The sequence below is a fragment of the Dipodomys spectabilis genome, unplaced genomic scaffold, assembly GCF_019054845.1.
Source record: "Dipodomys spectabilis isolate Male_0828 unplaced genomic scaffold, ASM1905484v1 ptg000263l, whole genome shotgun sequence".
NCBI lineage: Eukaryota > Metazoa > Chordata > Mammalia > Rodentia > Heteromyidae > Dipodomys > Dipodomys spectabilis.
This window is the reverse complement of record NW_024870940.1, coordinates 587457-611984: the sequence shown is the minus strand read 5'-3', so window position 1 is coordinate 611984 and position 24528 is coordinate 587457. Positions and strand designations below refer to the sequence as shown.

At 43.0% G+C, this 24528-nt stretch overlaps 1 protein-coding gene across 1 annotated transcript in view; it reads left to right on the top strand.

Annotated features, from left to right (window-relative positions):
- Kif13b (kinesin family member 13B) overlaps positions 1–24528 on the top strand; it is a 139616-nt gene that overhangs the window by 10014 nt on the left and 105074 nt on the right. The window contains exon 2 of the mRNA XM_042699859.1: positions 8587–8680. Coding sequence (XP_042555793.1) covers positions 8587–8680 — 94 coding nt within the window. The remainder of the gene's footprint in view (positions 1–8586; positions 8681–24528) is intronic.

Genomic DNA, 24528 nt, shown 5'->3' with positions numbered 1-24528 from the left:
AGCCCCTGCAACTTAAAAGTGTACATTATGATTTATTTTCTTCCTTTTAAAAAACTGGACCCTGGGCTGGGAAGGTGGCTTAGTGGTAGAGTGCGTGCCTTGCAAACATGAGGCCCTGGGTTTGATTTCCCCAGCAACACATAAGCAGAAAAAGCCGGACGTGGTTCAAGTGGTAGAGCGCTAGCCTTGAGCTGAAGAGCTGAGGGACAGTGCCAGGGCCGAGTTCAGGCCCCACGACTGACAAAAACAAAAACAAGGGGCTGGGAAGGTGGCTCAGTGGTAGAGCGCTTGCCTTGCATGCCTGAGGCCCTGGGTTCGATTCCTCAGCACCACATAAGCAAAAAGAAAAAATGCCAGAAGTGGCGCTGTGGCTCAAGTGGTAGAGCGCTAGCCTTGAGCTGAAGAGCTGAGGGACAGTGCCCAGGCCCAGAGTTCAGGCCCCACGACCGGACCCCCCCCCCCAAAAAAAAAAAAACAAAATAAAAAACAAAAACAAAAACTGGACCCTGGTGAGTTAAGTGATAGTTAGCTTTTTAGGAACCTGGCTGGTAGGCGAAGGGGAGGTGTGTCTATATTTCTGGGTAGTAGGTTTGGATAAGCAATTATTACTCATTTTCTGGAGACTCAGGAAGGCAGATTACTAAATGGTAATCTGCTCAGTTATTTTGTCCACACTGTGAATGATACATTCTCCAGATGGAACAGGAATTATGTAAGCAGAGGCTCCCAGGCCCCACCCGTGTCTTACTATGAAGTCATTGGGGTGCGAGCCATACTCGATTTGTACATTGAAGACAGACTTGTTTCAAACCATTGCTCACTTTTACAAGTGACTAATGCACTGTTTGAGTAAACTGAGTTGTCAGTCGTGGACACTTTTACATTTATGAGAAATTTGGCCTGGAAAGGCATCCTGTTTGGGAAATAATGTGGATCTTCAACATTTGTTGTTGTTTTTTTTATCTAAGTTAATAGAGTAATTTTGTTTTTTAAGGACTTACGAAGATCAAAGCATCCGTGGTTCTAAGTATATAAATCTTGATTAGTCATAACATAACCTTAGAGTTCTACTACTTAAGATCATTTTAAAATTAGTTTTCAGACATAGTATTAATTAAATCCCAATCTCATTATTTTAGGCTTCACTATAAATAAATTTGCTTGTTACTCATTTTAATAATGATGAGTGGTTAGTGCTGTTTTTCTGTAGTAAAACCATGTCATTTATGGTTTTAATCATTTCTGAGTATTCAGCTGAGGGCTTTAAGTGCATTTCATATCATTGTTTCCTCACCCCACAACCCCCACCCGGAACTTTTCATTCTAATGCTAACCTCCATGACCACTGAGCTCTGACTCCCTGCTCCTCCCCCCCCCTCCCCGCCCCCCAGCTCCCAGTGCCGGCCCCTGACACCTGTATTCTACTTTCTGTCTCTGAATCTGACGCCCTCTGGGGAGCTTAGATACATGGATCATGTGGTGTTCTTCCTGTGAGCTTCCCAGCTCACCCACCAAGTCTTCAAGGTTCCTCCCTGTTGGAGCACGCGCCAGTAATCCTTTCCTTTTTAAGGCTAAATAATGTTCTACCGATTGTATATACACATTCCGTTTGTTCATTCACGCAGCATGGACTTGGGTTGCTTCCACCTCTGGAAGTTAAGAGTAAAGCTACTGCGAGTGAGCACTTCAGTGCTGCTTTTACAAAAGGCAGTTTAGTTGCTAGGCGCTTAGCTTTTTAATCCAAACTAAGATGAAGATCTTTTTATTTTGAGCTTTTGGTAGGTGGTAGTTTGTTTTGTTCCTCCTCTTTCCCCTTCATTTTAAATTTAAGGCCTAATTTTGTAACTGCTGTTTTATCTCTGCATTGTTTTCTAAGTGAGTAAGAAGTTTTGAGTGGAGAGTATGTTATATTTAGAACCTTGTAACAATATAATTTAATTCAGCCATCTAGTCATTAGCGTTTACATTACAGTGCTTTTCAAATATGCAGCCCCTAACCTCTCTTCAAAACTGTGTTTGTTTAGGCACGTGCTGTAGGAGAACAGTCCTGGGACAAGCATTCTCTTAATATTTATCCATTGATCAGCAGAGCTAAAGTGGGAACTTCGTTTGCTGAACACTAAGCTAACAAGTGAAGGTCGTCTCCATATCATAGATTGTGGGTATTTAACATGGGGCTATTAGTGAGTATTGCTATCTTCAGAACAAAAACAAGTTTAGGTTAAATGTATTAGCTGTTAGGCAATTCTTCATATTATAGAGTTTTTTTTCCCCCCAGAGATTGGTTCCTTAGTCATGCTATTTAATGCTCCCATATAATTAGCTGCATTTGGTGACCTGTTTGGTCCCAGCCTTGCAAGGAGTGATTGAGAGGACAGGGAGAAGGCAAATGTTGAAAGAAAATGTTTGAGTCCCTTCCCAAGTCATGATAGTCTGGAATAAAGGCAATGTACTGTTGGGTATATGAGGAATCTTTAATTAGTATTTAGGTATGAGTGGCTCAGGCTTATAATCAATCCTAGCTACTCAGGAGGCTGAGATTTTAGGATTGAGGTTTGAAGCCATCCCAGGCAGGAAAGTCTATGATACTCTTATCTCCAATTAACCACTGAAAAGCTAGAAGTGGAGGGGGGGAGGAGTGGGAGAGGTGAGGAGGGAAGGGATAATAGGAAAAAAAATGGAGGGGGTAACAGTGTTTGACAAGAAATGTACTCATTCACGCCTGTAATCCTAGCTACTCAGGAGGCTGAGATCTGAGGATCGCGGTTCAAAGCCAGCCCGGGCAGGAGAGACCGTGAGACTCCTATTCCAATAAACCACCAGAAAACCGGAAGTGGCGCTGTAGCTCAAGTGGTAGAGCGCTCGCCTTGAGCTGAAGAGCTGAGGGACAGTGCCCAGGCCCAGAGTTCAAGCCCCACGACCGACAAAAAAAAAAAAAAAAAAAAAAAAAAAAGAAATGTACTCATTACCTTACTCATGTAACTAACCCCTCTGTACAGCATCTTTACAATAAAATTAAAAAAAGTCATAAGTGGAGCTGTGACTCAAGTGGTAGAGCACTAGCCTTGAGTACAAAAGCTCAGGGACAATGACCAGGTCCTGAGTTCAAGCCCCAGGACTTGCACATGCACACGTGCGCACGCGCACACACACACACACACACACACACACACACACACACACACAATTTAGATATGGTAGTACAGACTTGTAATCTCAGAATTTAGTGGATGGAGGCAGGAGAATCACTAAATTTGAGGCCATCTGGGTTACTAGTAACAGTGTCTCAGCACCCAGTTTTTCAGACAGGCATGCATGTAAAAAGTGTAACCCCTCTGCTCAGACCAAATGCTCTTACAAGACACTAACAACTATCTTTGTGGTGGGTGATGATCTAGTAGATTTTGTGTCAGAATTTCCAGAGAGTTGCTAAAACGTTTGTGTGTAATATAGATTGCAGTTAAGGGCCAGCTAATACAATCTGGTGAGATACCATGAAGTAGGGATATTAACAGTTTATCATGGCTGCAAACTTGATTGAGCTCTAGGCCTAAGGAAGCAAGGAAGCTCTGTGTGTGTGTGTGTGTGTGTGTGTGTGTGTGTGTGTGTGTGTGTGTGTGTGTGTGTGTGTGTGTGTGTGTGTGTGTGTGTGTGTGTGTGTGTGTGTGTGTGTGTGTGTGTGTGTGTGTGTGTAGGTGATGGTATGGAGCAGGTTTAAACACAAAGCCTTGCAAGTAGGCCTGCATCTAGTGGACATAGCTGCCTTGGAGGGTAAGACAGAATACAAGGAGGGACTCTTGGTTCCTTTAGTGTTTGTTCTATAATTGACTATGAATGAGAAAGTTTCCTTTCCTCACATAGAAATACTTCATGACAGATAAGGCACTGACATAGAGCCAAGGCTCCTTGGGAAATGAGGACTTCTCCAGCTACTACAGATCCTTTCATTAGAGACTTGGTAGGGGAGATCAGGTGAACAGAAACTCTTTCAGACTTTGGGTCCAACAACTATAAGAGTGAAAAAATAAGACAAACTGCCACTGGTGGCTCACATCTGTAATCGTAGCTTCGCAGAAGGCTGAGATCTGAGTATCATGGTTCAAAACCAGCCCTGGGGGGCTGGGAAGGTGGCTCAGTGGTAGAGCCCTTGCCTTGCATGCCTGAGGCCCTGGGTTCAATTCCTCAGCACCACATAAGCAAAAAGAAAAAAGCCGGAAGTGGCACTGTGGCTCAAGTGGTAGAGCGCTAGCCTTGAGCTGAAGAGCTGAGGGACAGCGCCCAGGCCCAGAGTTCAGGCCCCATGACTGGACCCAAAAAAAACAACAAAAAAACCAAAACCAGCCCTGGCAGAAAAGCCTGTGAGAATCTTACCTCCAATCAACTACCAAAAAAAACTTGAGCACAAAAGCTCTGGAACAGTTCTTCAGCCCTGAATTCAAGCCTCTTGACTGACAAAAATAAAAAAAAGGCAATATAAACCTGATATGGTCTGTTCTTTTAAAAACAGCTGTATTGGGGCTGGGAAGGTGGCTCAACGGTAGAGCGCTTGCCTTACATGCATGAGGCCATGGGTTCGATTCTTCAGCACCACATAAGCAGAAAAAGCTGGAAGAGGCGCTGTGCTAGTCTTGAGCTGAAGAGCTGAGGGACAGTGCCCAGGCCCAGAGTTCAGGCCCCATAAGCAACTAAAAAAAAAAGAATAGCTGTAATGAGATATATTCCCTCTACTACATTGGTACCAACTGAGTGGGTTTTGCTTTGTTTTGCTTTTATATTGGAGTTTGAAACAGGGCTTGTGCTTGCTTGGTTTACTTGCTTGGCTGGCACCACTTAAGCCACACCTTAGGCCTGGCTTTTTGCTGTGTTTTTGTTTTGTTTTATTTGAGAGGGAGTTCCTGGGACTTCTGTGCCCTGGCTGCCTTAACCAGTCTGTAGTATGTATCCTTAGTTTATTCATTTTTGTTGAAATAACATTTCATTCTATGGACATATCTCATTTATCCATTATTTACTTGGTGAACATTGGGTTCTTATTTTATCTAAATAATGGGGCTGTGAGCATTGTGTGTGAGTTTGTATGTGGACAGAGGTTGTCACTTCTCTTGGCTGTATACTCAGGTGTGGAATTGCTGGCTCATATGTAACTCTGCTTAACCTGTTATGAAAGACCTGCCAGACTGTGTCCAGATTGAGGGCAGCAGCTTCTGTTCCTGTGAGTAATGTGTTAGGGTTCTGATTTGCCATGTCCTTGGCAACATTTGTTATTGTTTGACTGTAGTTAACTTCGTGGGTGTGCAGTGGAGTTCTGTGGTTTTGGTTTGCATTGCTCTAATGACTAGTGATGTTGAACATCATTTCTTGTGCTTATTGGGCAGGTACAACCATTTTTTAGGATAGACATCCATTCTGGTTCTTGGTCCATTTGAAAGTGGGATGGTTTGCCTTTTTTTGTTTTTTGTGCTGGTCCTCATGGACACTGTACCCGAGCTTTCGTGCTCAAGGAACTCTGCCACTCCAGCCACAACTCCACTTGTGGCTTTTTGGCAGTTAATTGGAGATAGGATTCTCATGGACTTCACTGCCTGGGCCAGCTTCAAACCACTATTCTCACATGTCAGCCTCCCAAGGAGCCAAAATCACAGGTGTGAGCCACTGGTGCCCAGCTTAATTTGCTCTTTTGTTATTGAAGTGTAAGTTATTTATTTATGCCAGTCCTGGGGCTTGAACTCTGGGCCTGGGTGCTTTCTTTAGCTCCTTTAGCTTAAGGCTGGCACTCTACCACTTTGAGCCACAGCTCCACTTCCAGCTATTTCTGTGATTAGTTTGAGATAAGTCTCACTGACTTTCCTGCCCCTGCTGGCTTATTACTGTGATCCTCAGATCTCAGCCTCCTGAGTAGTTAGGATTACAGGCATGAGCCACCAGGGCCTGGCTAATTACAATTTGCATATAAATTTAATTCTCCCTGTTGCCTTTTTCTCCTTCTGCTTCTTTTTCTTTTTTCTTTCTTTCTTTTTTTTGGTCAGTTGTGGGTCTTAAACTCTGGGTGTGGGTACAGTCCCTCAGCTCAGCTCTTCAGCTCAAGGCTAGCACTTTACCACTTGAGCCACAGTGCCGCTTCTGGTTTACTGGTGGTTAAGTGGCGGTAAGAGTTTCACAGACATTCCTGCTTGGGCTGGCTTTGAACCATGATCCTTAGAACTCAGCCTCCTGAGTAGCTAGGATTACAGGTGTGAGGCACTGGTGCCGGCCTTTTTCTTCTTTTTAATGGTACCTTTAAAGTACAAGAGTTTTTGACTTTGAGGAAGCCTTTTTTTTTCTTGCTTGCACTTTTGGTGTTTTACCTGAAAAATCACCTAACCTAAAGTTTTTACTTGGTTGCTTAAATTATTTTTATTTTATTATTATTATTATTATTTTGTCGGTCGTGGGGCTTGAACTCTGGACTTGGGCACTGTCCTTGTGCTCTTCAGCTCAAGGTGAGAGGTCTACCGCTTGAGCCACAGCGCTTGAGCCACAGGTTTATTGGAGATAAGAGTGTCACGGACTTTCCTTCCTGGGCTGGCTTTGAACCATGATCCTCAGATGAGCCACCAGTGCCTGGCTTGCTTAAATTATTTTTTATAAGCGATTCATAGTTTTAAGCTCTTATGTTTAGTCTTTGATTATTTATCTCTTTGGAATTTTTTGAGACAAGCTCCCTTTTTTTTTTTTGGTCAGTCATGGGGCCTGAAGTCTGGGCCTGGGCACCTGAGCTCTTCAGATCAAGACTAGCACTCTACCACGTGAGCCACAGTGCCATTTCTGGCTTTTTCTGCTTATGTGGTGCTGAGGAATCAAACCCAGGGTCTCAGGCATGCAAAGCAAACACTACCACTGAGCCACCTTCCGAGCCTACAAGGTCCCTTTTTTTAACATCACATAGTGACCTCAATCATGTTAGGTAGTCCAAGCTGTCCCTTGAACTCTCAGTCCTCCTTGCCTCATCTTCTCAAGTGTTGGGATTACAGATGTGTACCAACACACCTGCCTTTTTGGAGTCTTTTTCCTCCCAGCCCCCAATAGTTAATTTTTGAGTGTGATATGAGTTCAGGTCCTCCTTCATTTATTTTGTATGAAAATGGTAGCCACTTGCATGATGCCACATAGCTACTGTTCAAGCTCCAGCCTTATAGATTTGGAGGGTTTGACATCTTTCAGCTTATGAACATAAGATATCTTTACATTTATTTAAATCCTTTCTTTCAACAGTGTTTTGGAATTTTCAGTGTAGAAGTCTACCATGGTATTCTTTTCAGTTTATTCCTAAAGTATTTAAAGTATTTTCATTGCTATTATAAATGAAATGAAATCTCCTCTTCCTCCTCCTCCTCCTCCTCCTCCTCCTCCTCCTCCTCCTCCTCCTCCTCTTCTTCCTCCTCCTCCTCCTCTTCCTCCTTCTCCTCCTCCTTCTTTTGGTCCTGGGGCTTCAACTCAGTGCCTGAGTGCTGTCTCTGAGCAAGGCTAGCTCTCTACCACTTTGAGCCACAGTGCCACTTCCAGCTTTTTCTGAGTAGTTTATTGGAGATAAGAGTCTCATGGAGGGGCTGGGAAGGTGGCTCAGTGGTAGAGCGCATGCCTTGCATGCCAGAGGCCTGGGTTCGATTCCTCAGCACCACATAAGCAAAAAGAAAAAAGCCGGAAGTGGCGCTGTGGCTCAAGTGGTAGAGCGCTAGCCTTGAGCTGAAGAGCTGAGGGACAGCGCCCAGGCCCAGAGTTCAGGCCCCATGACTAGACCCAAAAAAAACCAAAAAACAAACAAACAAACAAAAGAGTCTCATGGACTTTTCTCCCTGGGCTGGGAGCCATGATCCTTAGATCTCAGCCTTCTGAGTAGCTAGGATTATAGGGGTGAGCCATCAGTGTCTAGCTGAAATTATTCTCTTAATTTTATTTCCAGATTTCCATTGCTAGTGTATTGCAACTCAACTGATTTTTGTATAGTTATCTTGTACATTATTTTTGTATAATTCCTACAGTCTTGCAGAATGGTACTTTAGTGAGTTGTATAGGATTTTCTATATACCACAGTGATATCATCTGCAAAGAGAGACAGTTGCTTGACTAGAATGTCCAGGCCCATGCTGAGTGGAAGCTGAGCAGTAAACATCTTTGTCTTCTGTCTTCCTCACCATTAAGTGTGATGTTTTAGTGCTTTCTGTGTAGATACCGTTTATTAGGTTGAGAAAATTACTTTCTTGAGTGTGTTTATCATGAAAGAGAGTTTGACCTTTTTTTTTTGGGGGGGGGGGTCTGGTCGTGGGGCCTGAACTCTGGGCCTAGGCGCTGTCCCTCAACTCTTTTAGCTCAAGGCTAGTGCTCTACCACTTGAGCCACAGTGCCACTTCTGGCTTTTTTCTTTTTGCTTATGTGGTGCTGGGGAATCAAACCCAGGGCCTCATGCATGCAAGGCAAGCGTTCTACACTGAGCCAACTCCCCAGCCACAGAGTTTGACCTTTTTTTAACTGCTCAGTGTGCTAGAATGCTTTTTCCAAATTAATTGCTTCTTAAATGGCGGTTTTCTCTCTCTTTTTTTTAATCTGCAGAAATGGATTTGCATACCAAATGTGTGGTGGATGTGGATGCAAACAAGATCATTCTTAGTTCCGTGAATACGAATCTTTCCAAAGGAGATGCCCGGTAAGTTAAGAAAGCATTGTGTTCAATGGATTTGTAAGTTACTCAAAGCACCAGTGCCTACTAAACTATTACATTTACTTGAACAGAGATGGATTGCTTACTGTAGAGGCATATTTCTGTCTTCCACAAGTGTAGTCAGGTGGAAGGGATGAGGTCTATAGTATGTGAGTAAGTGCCAGAGTGACAAGTCTAGAAAGAGAGGAGTGAATGCTGTGTCTTCAAGAAAGTGTTGCTGGCTGAAGGATTTGGTAGGGCTAAGTGGAAGGACGAGGATGGAAGAGAAGACCACGAGATGATTCCTTAGGGAGGTGGCATTTTCTTTCTGCCAGTTCAAATCCCCTTTCAAGTCTCAGTTCTTGAAGGTATTTCTTCAAGAACAACTTCAGAAAATCATTTACCCACTTGCTGCTGTAATCTGTACCACCCAGTGCAATTATTGACATTGTTAACTGCAGTTCTAGAGGTGATTTAAAGTCTCTGAGGGAAGAGACTAGGGGAGGAGGGGCATTTGAGCATCACTTTACGTTTGGATGGGGATCCGAACAAAAAGGGGTATGAAGTGAATGGGCAAAGGAAGAAGAGATTAATTTGAATTGTGAAAAAAAATACAGAAATTTGTTTGTTTTTTTTAAGTGAATGGTGGGAAACTTGATCTGAGCAACAAAATGGGACTCACATAGAGCTCCTGGGCTGAGCTTTCTCCCTCTCTCCTCTGGTCTGCACCTTGGCTGCCCTTCCCTTTGCTTCCTTGCCCTCTCTCCTCCTCTCTTCTCACCTCCCTCTTTCATTTTTAAAATTTTATTTTTTTATTGTAAAGGTGAAGCACAGAGGCATCACAGTTACATAAGTCAGGTCATAAATATATTTCAGATCTCAGCTTCCTCAGTAGCTAGGATTATAGACGTGAGCCACCGGTGCCCAGCATGAGTACTTTCTTTTTGGACAGTGTTACCCCTGCCCTTGCTCTCTCCTAGTTTTTCCTGCCCCACCCACAAGTTATATAGTTCTAGTATCTAGTGAGTACCACTGCTGTATCTCTCAATTTTTCTATTTGTAAAGATAAGCCTTCACTATGTAGCGCAGGCTGGACTTGAACGAACTTGGTATGTAGCCCAGGTTCACCTGAAACTTGTGATCCTCAGCTTCCTGAGTGCTTGTATTACAGATGTGCACCACCAGGCCTGTAGTTTTGCCAGTAAGACTGACAAGTTTTGAATATTATGATTGTTGATTGGCAGAATCTTCCATTTCATTTATCATTTTAGCGGTTGCTGAGCATTTGAGATGTTCTACATCATTTGGCTGCTTTTTGCTGTCCTGCTTATGTTCAAATCTTTATGCCTAACATTTGCCAAGCTCCCTGCACCATTTGCTTTCCCACCAGCAGTGTAGGAGGGTTTGGATTTCTTTGGCTGGCTTTTTAAAGAACTGCCATTTGCCATAAGGATGGTGGTGGTACCTCTGATTAATTGGAGAGTGCATGCTTTGCCTGAAGGTACTCAAATTACAATGAAAAAGAAAACAAAACATTGTGCTGTCCAAACAAAACAAGGTTGGCCAACTTCTTTCAGCCCTCGGCTGCTGACTTGTATCCCATTCTGGCAAACTAGTCTAGTTGCTTTTGTAAGCAACCAAGGACTTTCTTGAGCAGGATTAAAATGTTCAAGGACTAGAGGTGTGGACTAATAAGCACAAAGCCCTGAGTTCAAATCCCAGTGCTGGCCCAAATAATAAAGAATATACTGTTCAAAAGAATAAAACATTTCTGTACCTATTATTTGGTTTAATCATTGCCTATTCAATTTAAACCTTTCTGGGAGCTGGGAATGTGGCATAGTGGTAGTGGGCTTGCCTAGCATGTATGAAACCCTGAGTTCAATTCCTCAGTACCACATAAACAGAAAAAGCTGGAAGTAGTGCTGTGGCTCAGGTGGTAGAGTGCTAGCCTTAAGCAAAAGCTCAGGGACAGCACCCAGGCCCTGAGTTCAAGCCCAAGACTGATTAAAAAAAACAAACAACAACAGAGAAACCCTTTCTGATCTGCCTCCCAATTTTAACTGTTTTATTCAGCACAATAACTGCTTTCCTGAATTTGACCTTTTATTTTTGCTCTGTGTTCTCTGCCCTGTTCTTAGTGTATGTGATGAGATTCTCCCACAAGGCCCAGCACTGCCATCGACGACACACAGAGGCAGGGGTTTCTCTGCTTTTCTGTAGAAGTTGGGTATTGCCTTTTCCTTCCCATGTGCTCACGTTTACCCTAAACATTAGCAGCCAGTGAAGATGACAGTCTCCTGAGAAGCATGTCTGAGATGTTGATCTAAATAAGCCATTTTGTAAGACCATTAGAAATCTCTTTGTTCCTTCTTGTTTTGTACTAGACATCAGTCTAGTCAAGCTCATTAGGTAATTAATGAACACCTAGTATGAGCAAAGGACACCCGTCCCTTTTTAAACTCTGATCCTGGTGAATTTGTAGTTGGGCTTGTGAAATACATTGATAATTAAGAGAGGCTGACTACATAGTCCATTTCTCTTGCAAAATATATTGTTATTGCTACTGAGGGGAGAGCCTTTGCCAGTAATTCCTTTGAACTATATGGAGTCATTTTCCAGCTAATTCCTTGTTAGTGAAAGGCATCATTAGGTCCTATTAGATAATGACTTTTAAAATTTCCATACTGCTATATGGATGTTAATTTAAAGAAAGATTTTAATTGAAGGAAGTCATGCAAAATGCAATTATGGTATGCACAATAGACCTGTCTGTTCTGTCTGCTGTGAAATGACTGGCACGAGCCCAATAATTCTTCCCAAATAAAATCTGCTCCTCTGGAGAATCTTACATGGTATGCTTTAATTTCACAAAGAGGCTTTTCCCCAAGGGGCCTGTCCACTGTAATTATGTTGGGGGCTAGACAGAGTGCTGTGTGTGCTGGGAGGCTGAGGTGATTCCTCAGGCCCTCCCTTTTACACAGATACAGCCATCTCTGAGGGTGTAAGCCGTGTGGTACTTTTGAACATAGCTGTGAAAATGAATCAGGGAGAGTTTAAAAAGCTACAAAACTACATATGGTTGGATGCATACATTGCATAGTTAATAGAAGATAATCAGATTGTACTAAGTATAAATTTTGCTGTTTTGCTAGCACAGACTAGTGGGTTGTTAAAATAAACTGTTGGATCGCGAAGTATCAAACAATAAAACCATCTGAACAAAAATTGTGACACACTATTACTATAGAATTTATAATATTTTAGCATTGTCATTGGATATATAAATAATGCCTTGTTTACGACTTTACTTCTTTTATTAGCACAGCAATAAGAAAGAATAGACATTAAATATAAAACTACTGGGAGGGCTGGGAAGATGGCTCAGTGGTAGAGCACTTGCCTTGCATGCCTGAGGCCCTGGGTTCGATTCCTCAGCACCACATAAGCAAAAAGAAAAAGCCGGAAGTAGCGCTGTGGCTCAAGTGGTAGAGCACTAGCCTTGAGCTGAAGAGCTGAGGGACAGCGGCCAGGCCCAGAGTTCAGGCCTCACAACTGGACCCCCCCCCCCAAAAAAAAAACAAAAACCTACTAGGACATCAGTGCTTTAAAATTCGCCCTGACGCTGTGGCTCAAGTGGTAGAGAGCTAGCCTTGAGCTGAAGAGCTGAGGGACAGCGCCCAGGCCCAGAGTTCAGGCCCCACGACCGACCTTCCCCCCACACAAAAAAAAAACTTCGCCCTGAATTTTTGGTTTAGCATAAAATGGTCAGATAAAGTATGATGTACTAGATAAAATATTGAATCACAATTAAAGTTAGGCAAACACCAAACTGAAAATTCAAGGGATTTTTGTTGTGTACTTTGTTTTGTTCATTGGCTTTCCTTGTCTTTGGCTTTAGCTTCCATTGTAGTTGGAACTGGCTTGCTTTCTGTGTTGAAGTTGGACAGTAGTAGTCCTTAAAGAAATACAACACAAGGAACCCATCCAACTCCTAAAGTTGCTGTTTTGACAGTACCTTGGGATGTTTTTCTGATCCACTCAACTTCTGAGCCTTGATAATGTACTATACATCAAGCTGATAGGATAATCTTTATTAACCTTTAGTTCCATTCAGTGAAGATATTAATTATTTTTGTATACTGTATATATAAACATATTAGTAAAACAAAAAACAGCAAAACAAAGAGCTGAAAATAGAAAGAATAGGTTAATTATTCATTGGTTAGATTTTCAGACTCAGAATTGAAATGAAATGGTTCAGTTCTGAGCATTGTTTTTTTTGTGTGTGTGTGTGTATGCTGGTACTGGGGTTAGATCAAACATGTAAATGTTATGTTTGCCATTTAATTAAAAAAAAAACTTTAGGGCTGGGATGTAGTTTAGTAGCAAAGCACTTGCCTAGCAAACATAATGTCCTGGGTTTAATCCCAAGTACAAAAAAAAAAAAAAAAAAAGACAAAAAAAGTACAGTTAAAAAAAACCCCACTATAGAGGCTAGGAATGTGGCTTAGTGGTAGAATGCTTGCCTAGCATGCATGAAGTCCTGGGTTCGACTCGTCAGTGCCACATACACAGAAAAAGTCAGAAGTGGTGCTGTGGCTCAAGTGGTAGAGTGGTAGCTTTGAGCAAAAGAAGTTCAGGGACAGGGGCTGGGAAGGTGGCTCAGTGGTAGAGTGCTTGCCTTGCATGCATGAGGCCCTGGGTTCAATTCCTCAGCACCACATAAGCAAAAAGAAAAAAAAGCCAGAAGTGGTGCTGTGGCTCAAGTGGTAGAGTGCTAGCCTTGAAGTAAAGAGCTGAGGGACAGCGCCCAGGCCCAGAGTTCAGGCCCACAATCTGACCCAAACAAACAAACAAAAAAAAGAAGTTCAGGGACAGCACCCAAGCCCTGACTTCAAGCCCAGGACTGGCAAAAACAAAAACACAATAAAAAAACTACAACCCTTTATTAAGAAGAACTTCAAAGACACGAATATAATGAATCTCGACCTCCCTGTCCTCACTCTTGAAAACTGCTATGGCTAATACTGGCCTCATTGCAGCCCCATTGCAGCCCCCTTTTCTTGAATTGTTTTGAAGGGAATTCCAGTGATCCACAAATATTTTAATATTGTTTTTATTATAAACTATAACCACAATACCGTTGTTGCCCTCAGCAGACAACAAGAGTTAGGTGATGAAGGTTGGGCATCGCGCACCTGGCAGTGGGTAACTTTGTGAGTGTATGTGGGTGGAAAGTGGAAAATCCCACAGCTGGGTTGTGGTGCGTCACAGGCTCAAGGCAGGAGCACTGCAAGTATTGCATGAAACTGCCTTCAGGCAGTTCCAAATGTAGAAGAATTTCAGGTTCAGACCGAGTCCCATTCCAGGATACCTCATCACGTATTTACCAGTATCCCAGAATTAAAACAAAAACAAAAACAAAAAACAAAACTAACTCTGAAATCTGAAATACTTCTGGTCTTATGCATTACAGCTAAAGAATACTCAATTTATGGCATTGCATTTTCAGTCACAATTCAACACCCAGTTGTTTCATTAATTTTTTTTGGTTGGTCGTGGGGCTTGAACTCTGGGCCTGGGTGTTGTCCCTGTGCTCTTCAGCTCAAGGTGAGCACTCTACCTCATGAGCCACAGTGCCACTTCTGGTTTTCTAGTGGTTTATTGGAGATCAGAGTCTCATGGACTTTTCTGACCAGGATGGCTTTGAACCGTGATCCTCAGATCTCAGCCTACTGAGTAGCTAGGATTACAGCTGTGAGCCATCGGCGCCTGTCTGTTTCATTAATTTTTCCCCACAGTTTGTTTTTACTGGGATCTGAATATGATCTACATAGTGTGATTGACAGATGAAGCTTAACACTTCTGGTTCTTCCATATTGGAGAAGCTGCTTGTTGGTTCTGTAGATGGATGAAGAAGTAACTTGGTTGCTAGGTTAGATTGTTCTGCTTGGTCTTACTCCAAAGCTTCTTGCCTTCCTTGAAATTATGCTTACTCTGCTGTTCCTTACCATTTTCTCTGATCTGACTCTAGTTAGGGATTTTACTGCCTTGTGTTTAAATTACAATAGAGCCTCTTTTTTTTTTTTTGCCAGTCCTTGGGCTTGAACTCAGGTCAGGGCCTGGGCACTGTCCCTGAGCCTCCTTGTGCTCAAGGCTAGCACTCATCACTTGAGCCACAGTTGCTACTTCTGGCCTTTTCTGTGTACGTGGTACTGAGGAATCAAACCCAGGGCTTCATGCATGCTAGGTAAGCGCTCTACCATAAAGCCACATTCCCAGCCTACAAAAGAGCCTCTTAAGTGGATTCTAGAACCCACTATTACGAACTCATCCTCAGGCCTGCTCCTGCTTCCTATAATCTGTCATTTGAATCCACGGCAATCATCATTTCTACTGATTTAGAAACATTATTGGCTTGGTGACAACTTTGATGAATTTGTCTTTTGCAGTATTTCCTAATACCTGCTTTACCCCAAGGGAAGTCATGTGTGAGCAAAACCTTTGCCTGCTGGGTGGTTCCTCCTGCCTCTTCACTGTCAGTCCACTGATGAGTGACAGCACTGGAGGAACTCTATGCCTTACATTTGAAACTGTCTCAGGACTGATAGTCATTCTAATAAGTTTTTGTCTTTAAAGGGATAGACTTTATTTTTGCTGTGCTAGGTCTTGTGCCTGCTAGGCAAGTGCTCTACCACTGAGTCACATCCCCAGTCTTCTAATTAGCAGTTCAGTAGGTCTAAGAAAACCCCACTGTACGTGAATCCCTAACCTGACTGTTAGATGTCCTGGCTGAACCTGTCTGCCAGGCTTTATCCACTTACTGAGCAGTTGGATCATAGGGCAGAGACAGTTCAGGACACACTGTGGTATGGAAAAGGGCTTTGGGCCTTGCTGTGTCCAGACGCTTCATTTGGGCTTTCAGGCTCTGATTTCACCCTTGTCTCTGTATCAGACATCTCTGTATGCTGCTCAGATCTTCCCACCTCATTCCTCCCAGGAGCCTTTGATCATTCTCTGCCCATCGGCTCTCACCAGCTCAGCCTGGACTTTGACCTGCCTCACATGGGCATAATCTGATACTTATACCCTGCTTTCCCTGGCCTTGCTCTGGGGTGCGCTCCCTTGGGTGATTTCTGCTCTCTGCAGCTGCTCTAGCGTGCGCTCCCTAGCTGCCTGGAGTCCTGCCCCCCAGGATTCTGTGCTGAGGCACCCTAGTGGGTGCCGTGGCTTGCAGGTTGACTGGCCTGGTTGGTCCCACGTGCAGTGACCTGCCGGGTCCCTTCGCCTCCAAGGATGTGGCACTGATAATTAAGACCTGAATGTAGAAAGTAGGAAGAGAGTGGCCTGCTGTTCTAGAGTAGATTGAGTTTTTAGTTGATCAGCCTCACCAGCATTGGAAGGCTCTGAGCTAGAGTGGAGTTCAGTCAGCATTGTGGCTTGTGGGGTAAGAGAAGGCAGAAATTGGTTGAAGAGAAGAAGTGGGGGTGGATGTGGGCATGCATTCTGGGTCTGCCAGCTACTAGTTGTGCAAGTCTGGAAGCTCATCTCACCGCCCTGAGAGTCAGTTGCCTTTTCTGTAAAGGGCCCGAGTTCTATCCCTACTGTAAGAAAAAAAAAATGGCTTGTTAGTCTAGCAGGGTGCTGTGGACTGACCCATGTCATTGTCCTCATTATCCCAAGACTTGATTGAAATTCGTAAGAGGTTCTACGCCTTCCTCCATACAGCCATACCACCAGGAGGGCATGTTATAGTAAAACCCAGACTGAGGGCATCTTCAGACTTAGTTGAAGCAGCCACAGCATTGTTATTCAACCTGTAGTGTTGATCAGAAAAAAAAGATAGCTGAAGGCATGCAAATACTGCTTCCAGAGAGAAGTTCTAATCTTTTTTTTTTCTTGTCTCTGGGAACCTTTTGGTAGTCTAATAAAGCCATGGACCCTTTCTTAGGAGTGTCAAGGAACTAAAGTGCAAATAGTTATAGAGGATCCCAATATATACTGAGTTACTGTGATTGGAAATATTTTTATTTTTTTATTTTTTTTGGGTCCAGTTATGGGGCCTGAACTCTGGGCTTGGGCGCTGTCCCTCAGCTCTACAGTTCAAGGCTAGCGCTCTACCACTTGAGCCATAGCGCCACTTCCGGCTTTTTTCTTTTTGCTTATGTGGTGCTGAGGAATCAAAGCCAGGGCCTCATGCATGCAAGGCAAGCACTCTACCACTGAGCCACCTTCCCAGCCCCTGAAAATATTTTTAGAGACGTGTTTATTGCTGTAGTGACTAAATAATTCTAGTATTAGGATAATTACTTAAATTCAAAACTTTTTTGAATACAAATGATACTTTAAGATACAACCATGAGGCTATGATATGAAAAATAGGTGATTTTTTTATTGGTGACCATGTCATAGGCACCACTATTAATGCTGTCATTCATTATGACATAACTAATGAAAAGAATCATAAAATTTTGGTGATCCGTTATTGTAAAATGAGAGAGTCAGCCTTCCCATCAGTGTTCACAGACCCTCTTGTTCAGTCAATGTGGATAAAACATCCTGACTGAAGAAGGCAGTGACCTATGCAGCTGAACCCTGGAGGATGTATGTGTGATTAGGGTACCACATGCGAACTCGTTATCTCTAGGTGTGGATCAGAACCCATGCCTGCACTTACAGCATGTGCTTGGGGATAATTTTGTAGAATGGTGAGACTTGTGTAAAACACACACCAGCAGTGAGGATTTGGGGAGAGTCCCACAGAGGAGAGCCTCTGAGTTGCTGTGGGACTTGGCTCCAGTATTTGAACTGAAGCAGTGTCGTAAGAGGAGCTAGGCAAGTGCCGGTGTGGTGGAGTCACACGCGGGGCTGCTGGGAGAAGAGAGGCCAAGGAGGCCATTGTTGCTGTTAGTCTTCTGTCAAGGTTAAAGATGCCATTGGAAACTGTGAAGAGGGTGCTGCTCTCTGGGTTCAGCTGTTTCGGGCCAAACAGCATGACCTTGGTGGTAGGAAGTAGAAAGGCAGAATGAGTCACCTACAAACAGTGCATAGGGTATGGGGAGTGGGGGCCACACGCAGACAAATCCAGTCCCAGCTATGAGCACTTTACTCCTGGCAGCCCTATTATTATTTACCTTCTACTGTGGGAGAAACAGGCACAGAGAGATTAAGTAACTCGCTCAGAGTCTAACAAGGCCTGTCTGGCTCCATGGATCTCTGGAAACCATGCACTTAGTACCGAAGATTACGCTGATGAAGTGTGGAGGACGGGCTAGGCAGGGCGGGACTGCCCAGGAGAGCGGGTCAGAGGCTGCAAACTTGATACCAGCCTTCGCTGGTTTAGATGCCTTGAAGGAGGAACACTGGGAACGGGGGAGGATTTTCTAGCCCTGGCAGTAAAATCCATGAGACTTAAAAAAAAAAAATCCAGTCCTGGGGCTTGAACTCAGAGCCTAGGTACTGTCTCTAAGCTCCTTGTGCTCAAGGCTAGCACTCTACCACTTGAACCACAGTGCCACGTCTGGCTTTTTCTGTGTATGTGGTACTGAGGAATTGAACCCAGGGCTTCATGCATGTGAGGCAAGCACTCTTCCCAGCCCTTCATGAGACTCTTATCTCCAGTTAACTAGCAAAAAGCTGAAAGTGGAGCTGTGGCTCAAGTGGTAGAGTACTGAGCAAAAAATGCTCAGGGACAATGCAGGCTCTGAGTTCAAGCCCCAGCACTAGTACACACAAAAAAAGGAATACTCATTTGGGACAGAAGTTTCCATTAGTCACAGCCAGAGTGAACGCTGTCATCATGGTAAGTCACCTGACTAGACACCCCTGTGGTAGGAGTTCCAAACATACATTGTTGAGTGATTCAGTTTTGGTTCTAAGATGTTTACACCACTTCACAGCAAAGGAAACCTTTATAAATGGCTTATTTACTGGCATTGAGTTTTGGAAAACTCAGGGGTGAATGGAAAGGGCAGGCTACAGGCCAAGGGCAGACTAGCATTGCAGGCAGCATCTAGAGCTGCATTCCATGGATTCCAAAGACAACCCATCCCATCCATCCACTGCAAAGGGCAGTAACATCCCAGCAAGTCCTGACTTCCTAGGTCTAGGGAGCCATCACTTACACAGCCCTGGAGGACATGGAACTAAGGAATAGCTCTGCCCATTGTGGATGGGATTTCTGATGATCAGAGCTAAATAGAAGCTTTATTAAAAATGAAAACACATCGAAACTACCATTCTTGTGATAGGCTCAGATAGTTCCTAGTCCCATAGCATCTATTGCCTGAGCCTGGCCATCTTGTGATGTCACAGCAGCTCACGCAGGTCACGGATCTGGAGGAGCCCGTGGGATTTCTTCCTGCACTCACACCCACAGAGCCTCTGTGGCCCTGTATTAAGATTCATGTCAGAATTGATCGTCTGACCTTGAGAAGGTTGTACAAGGGAGTTACATCCTAATGTGTCCATCTCGGCATCTGGTGCTTCTTGATGAGCGCCACCCTTCCATCATTCTCCCTCATCCTGTCTGTTCCTCCCTAGGCTCACTTCACATTTCCCTGCTGTTGTTGCTGTTGTTGTTTTTTGGCTAGTCCTGGGGCTTGAACTCACGGTCTAGGCACTGTCCCTGAGCTGCTTTTTGCTCAAGGCTAATACTATACCACTTGAGCCACTTCCAGCCTTTTCTGCTTATGTGGTACTTGGGAGTTGAACCCAGGGCTTCATGCATGGGAGGCGAGCCCTGTACCACTAAGCCACAGTCCCAGCCACATTTCCCACTTTCTTCATCGCATTAATACACTAAGTATTCTTACTGCATTTGTCCCCAGTCCCTTTTTCATTCATCATTTAATCAATTCTAAAGCAGTTAGGATTTTCTGATCAGGACTAAATTTTGAATTTTTCACCCACATAATCTTTCAGCGAGGCTAACCTCTTCACTCCCTCCTGTCACCTCCATATTTAAAATGTTCAGTTTTATGTTGACAGACTAATGGTGTGATTTAAGCTGTGGTTTCTTAATAAATAGTTTCTGTTTGAGGTACGTTAATTTCAGTTATCAAATTGTGGATTTCTAGTCTGGAAAACAGACAATTATTTCATCTGTTCTTAATACTCATCCTTAAGAAAGCCTGTTAATTGGGAGGCAAAGCTCTTGTAAGCAGGAAAAATTCAGGAAAATTGAATCATCTTTTAAAAAACCTGGATCAAATTTTATACTATTTTTCCTGTTTTTCTGATTCTGGGGCTTGACCTCAGAGTCTCACGATCTCGCTTACCTTGTTTGTTCATAGCTGTACCATTGGAGCCATGCCCTCAGTCCAGCATATTGCTGGTTAATTGAAGGTGGAGTTTTGTGGATTACTCTGGCCAGGCTGGCTTTGAACCTTACTTCCTGGTCTCATCCTCCTAAGTAGCTAGGATTACAGGCATGAACACCAGTGGCCAGCTGACAAACTTTAAAAAAGAATTTTATTAGTATACAAAGGGGTTTTAATTCAGCATAACAATTTATGAGTACAGTGCGTCTTGATCATTGTCGCTCATGCCATCCTAAGAGACAGCACAGGTGGGAAGAGTCCATTCTAGACTGTGCAGGTTAGGCAGGTAGGAGGCAGAGTGGCCTGTGGAGAGTGAAGGGGGTACAGCTGAGTCTTCACTGGGCTGGGGAGGAACTGGATCACATCTTAGTCACACAGGTGCCTGAGCTGGAAGGATTCACTTGAACCCAGGAGTTGGAGGCCAGTCTGGGTAACCCAACAAGACCTTATTCACCCATCTCCAAATAGAGTAATACTCGCTGAATGAATGTCTGGGAAGGAAAACGAGCACACAGATTGAGAGACACTACAAACGTGAAAACTACATCTCAGGGACAGGATAAACATAGCCGTCTCCACCAAACTAAGCAGTATTTCCCCGTGGGTAGTCAAGTGGATAGTTGGGAAATGCTTGAAAATGGGATTTCTGCTAAAAAAAAAGCCAAGCAAATTCTTGCTAAGCAATGGATTTGGGAGTAATTAGAGTAATGAGCTTGAAGTTTCAGTTTTTCTCAACCTGATAACTGACTTCAACCGCAGACAGTGTTGCATCATGAAACAAAACTACCCTAATGACATAGCAGTGTTTTATGAGCATGCGTGAGTGTTGGTGCACCAGGCATTCGGATGCACCATTGCTTTTTCCTTGAAGTTTTCACCCTTCCCAACTTCAGTTTGAATTCTCAACTTACCACTGTTTATATGAAGATAACATTTTTACTTTTATAACTCTGATGGTGTTACTACTGTAGCACTTGAGTTTGGAGTCTCTTGTTGAGGAGCCTAGGGCCTTGAGCCAGGGTTGAGCTGAGCTGAGTCATTCCTTGAGGCCCCATGTTTAGGATTTGTTATCTTAAAACAGATTGTCTTACCTGCTGGGTAGGCAGACTCTGCAGGCATTCCTGGAGACTGTGACGGTATTCTGTGTTAAATACCTGGGACTTGCATTTGGAGATGGCATCTTCATTGATGTGAGCCAGTGAGTCTGTTTTGAGTCTGAAAGCAAGAAAACTGCTCCCTTTGGCCAGAACTTGCAGCTCAGCTGTCTGCAGAGATGAAGAGAGACAATAGAGGTTCAGGTGTAGCTGTGGTTGCTATGTGGGAACCTGGGCCAGATCGTCCCAAGTTTTAAGAATATTTGGAAATCCAGATTTTGTCGCCTGAAACCTTTTAGTCTTGCCCTGTTGGTCAGTACTGTGAGGATTGGACATGGCCGCTGAGGGCTACACTGGTCCTGTGGACGATATGGGGTGGCCTCCAGGTTGGAGACTGAAGTATAGGAAAAGCAAGGGGCCTGGTAGGGAGAGTTAGTTAGTTTCACTCAGCAGTACTTTTTCCACATAAATCCAGTCTAGTCAAGAAGAAATTCAGTCACATGAATCTAATTAAGAAAACACCAAAATCTGCTGAGTGCGAGTGGCTTCACGATTGTCTGCGGGCTCACGCCTGTAATCCCAGCTATTCAGGAGGTTGATAGCTGAGGATCTTAGTTCAAAGCCAGCCCTAGCAGGAAAGTCTGTGAGACTCTTGCCTACAATTAACCACCAAAAAGCTGGAAATGGAGGGATAGTTCAAATAGTAGAGGGTTAACCTTGAGCATAAAACCACAAGCCCCAGGACTGATACAAAAAAACAAAACAAAAGCCTTTCAAGAAAATACAGATTCATGCAGTTAGAAACCACAAGTGCTTACAGGAGTAAAAATGACAAATTTCATCTGCTTGGAGTCTGTTTTAGTAACTTGTCGTAGTGTCTGTATATGTTTGGAGTCATTTGAATGTGCAGTTATTCAAATGAGTGTGTATTACCATAATACACAATATATTTTTCAAGAAGTCCCATAAATGAATCAATGTCTTTGGCCTAATTTAAACTTTCTGATGATGAAAGTGGTTAAAGAATTAAAATTCCTTTTGGGATATATGTCTGACAGATAGATGATAAAAGGGAGGTGATATGCCAGTGATCACTTGAGTTAACTAGTGATTGTGTTCTTTGAACTCTCCTCCGATACTTGACAGTTTGAAACTATGTGGCCATCACACAGATTGTTCGGTTGCTGGTACTGCCAGCTAAGTCCCAAAGAGCAACAACATCATTACGTAGTAGGGCTGTGTTAGAAGAAGCTCTTTGTAATCTGTATCAGAGTGGCTTTCAGAGGGATGTACAAAAACAGATTCCAAATCTGTCCATTGTGAGGATTCCAACTTAAAACTTTAGAATTAAAAGAGGTGGCGATACTTGGATTTAATGTTTGTTTTTGGTAGATGACAGCAGTTATTGATCATCCCATTAACATTTTAGTATTTTACATACAAAAACTACTGAATTTTTTACATCCAACAATTTTATTTTTGTAATGGTCAGAAGTATTAATAAAAAAAATTTAAGGCTAACTTAACATGAAATTGCCACTAAACTTACTTCTTCTTATAAGTATAATTTGACTTATTTTTATGATGTGATTTACAATTTAGATGAGAAGTGAGGATAGGCCTTTAAATCAGGCCAATAAAAAGGAGTAAATCAAGAGTACCTTATTTATAGATAAGAGTTTTAATCTAAAACATGCATCCTTATAATAAATGGGGGTTGGAAATAGAACTTAGGGCCTTGTACCTGGCCCTAAGCAAGAGCTTTACCACTGAGCTATGTTTCTCAGGTGTAGCCATATCATTTGTTTTTCCCATCCTCTTCCAAAAAAGCAACTCTGTCCATATTGATCCATCTGGATCGATGATAATTACACCTCTAGTAATGAGACCATCTCTACTTGGGAGCTAGTAATCATTGCAGGAAAGAATCATTAATGGATGCTAAAGTTAATGTGTGAAAGCATAAGCGAACACAGGCTATTTACATTGTCTCAAAGTCTTTCCTCAGAAAGTACATATCAATTACAAAAGGGAAAGCAATGACATCGCAGTGAGGGGACCTAGCAGATTTCCCTGATCAGACTTCGTCTGCTTTGTTATAAGATGTCATAGTCTCTTGGTTGCATGCACGGAGAAGGACCTGCCATTGCTGGCATCCTGCTTGCCAGAATACAGAACATGATGTAGGTACATGAAGCACTAGACAACCGGGCGCCGGTGGCTCACATCTGTAATCCTAGCTACTAAGGAGGCTGAGATAGAATCGTGGTTCAAAGCCAGCCCAGGCAGGAAAGGCCGTGAGACTGTTATCTCCGGTTAACCATCAGAAAACTGGAAGTGGCGCTGTGGCTCAAGTGGTAGAGCGCTAGCCTTGAGCTGAAGAGCTCAGGGACAGCGCCCAGGCCCAGAGTTCAAGACCTATGATTGACAAAAGGAAAAAGAAAAAGCACTAGACAAACCTACGCTGAGGAATGGTCTATAGAATGGGGGCCAGTACACCCCAAGTGTCTATGAGGGACAAACTGCATCTGGTCTGGGGGAGACAAGACAGCCACATACAGCATATGATCCTAGGCAAAAAGGACGATCTTGGGAAGGGATGGCAAATTTTTGTTAAGGTTGACTATTAATCAATTACTTAATAAATTGTGTATTGATAATTAATTTCCAGATGTTGGAAATTGTAACTGTGGTTAAGAGAAGGTCATTAATGTACAGGATTTTTTTGCACTGCTTTTGTAGCTTTTTGTAAGTCAGAGAAAGTATTTCAAAGTAGAGTTAAGCAACAGCAAAATTAATTCAGCTCAGCTGAGAAATAAAGGCTTGTACTTTTGGTGACATGTCTTTTGATTAGAGAGCAGCTAGTTTCCTTTGCTTCCTGAATCTCCACAGTGACCTGGGTTTCTGAGGTTTCTAAATGAGGGATCTTGGAACTGGTAAGGCATGGCTGGGCCGAATGGTAACTATCCTTTCAAAAGGTTTTGTTTAATTAATCAATTTACTTATTTTTTGTACAGAGCTGTAATTACATCTCCAGGTATCCTCTGGCTATACAGGTTATTTGAGCTTTACTGTTTTAGATACCAGAATATCTAGCTGGAAACTTAGCTCTGTAATTAATTTACTGATTTACTTTTATTATGCTATTCTGAATTCAGGTTAGTCCCATGTGTCACATATTATTGAATTGTGTATTTATTGGTTTTTAAATTTTAAAACATTAACTTGAAGTAACATAGTAACTTTTTTTTTGTTCTCAGAAGAGATAATATGGAGTTTTCATATGTATAGTGAATAGTAAACTAAGTACCAATGGGTAACTTGTGTTGGGTAATAATTAGAATGGAGGAAATTAATACATTGGGAGATTTTGGTGTTAAGAGAAGTGGTTGTTAATGTGTGACTCATGCTTCTTAAGTTCAGGCTGTTTTGACCA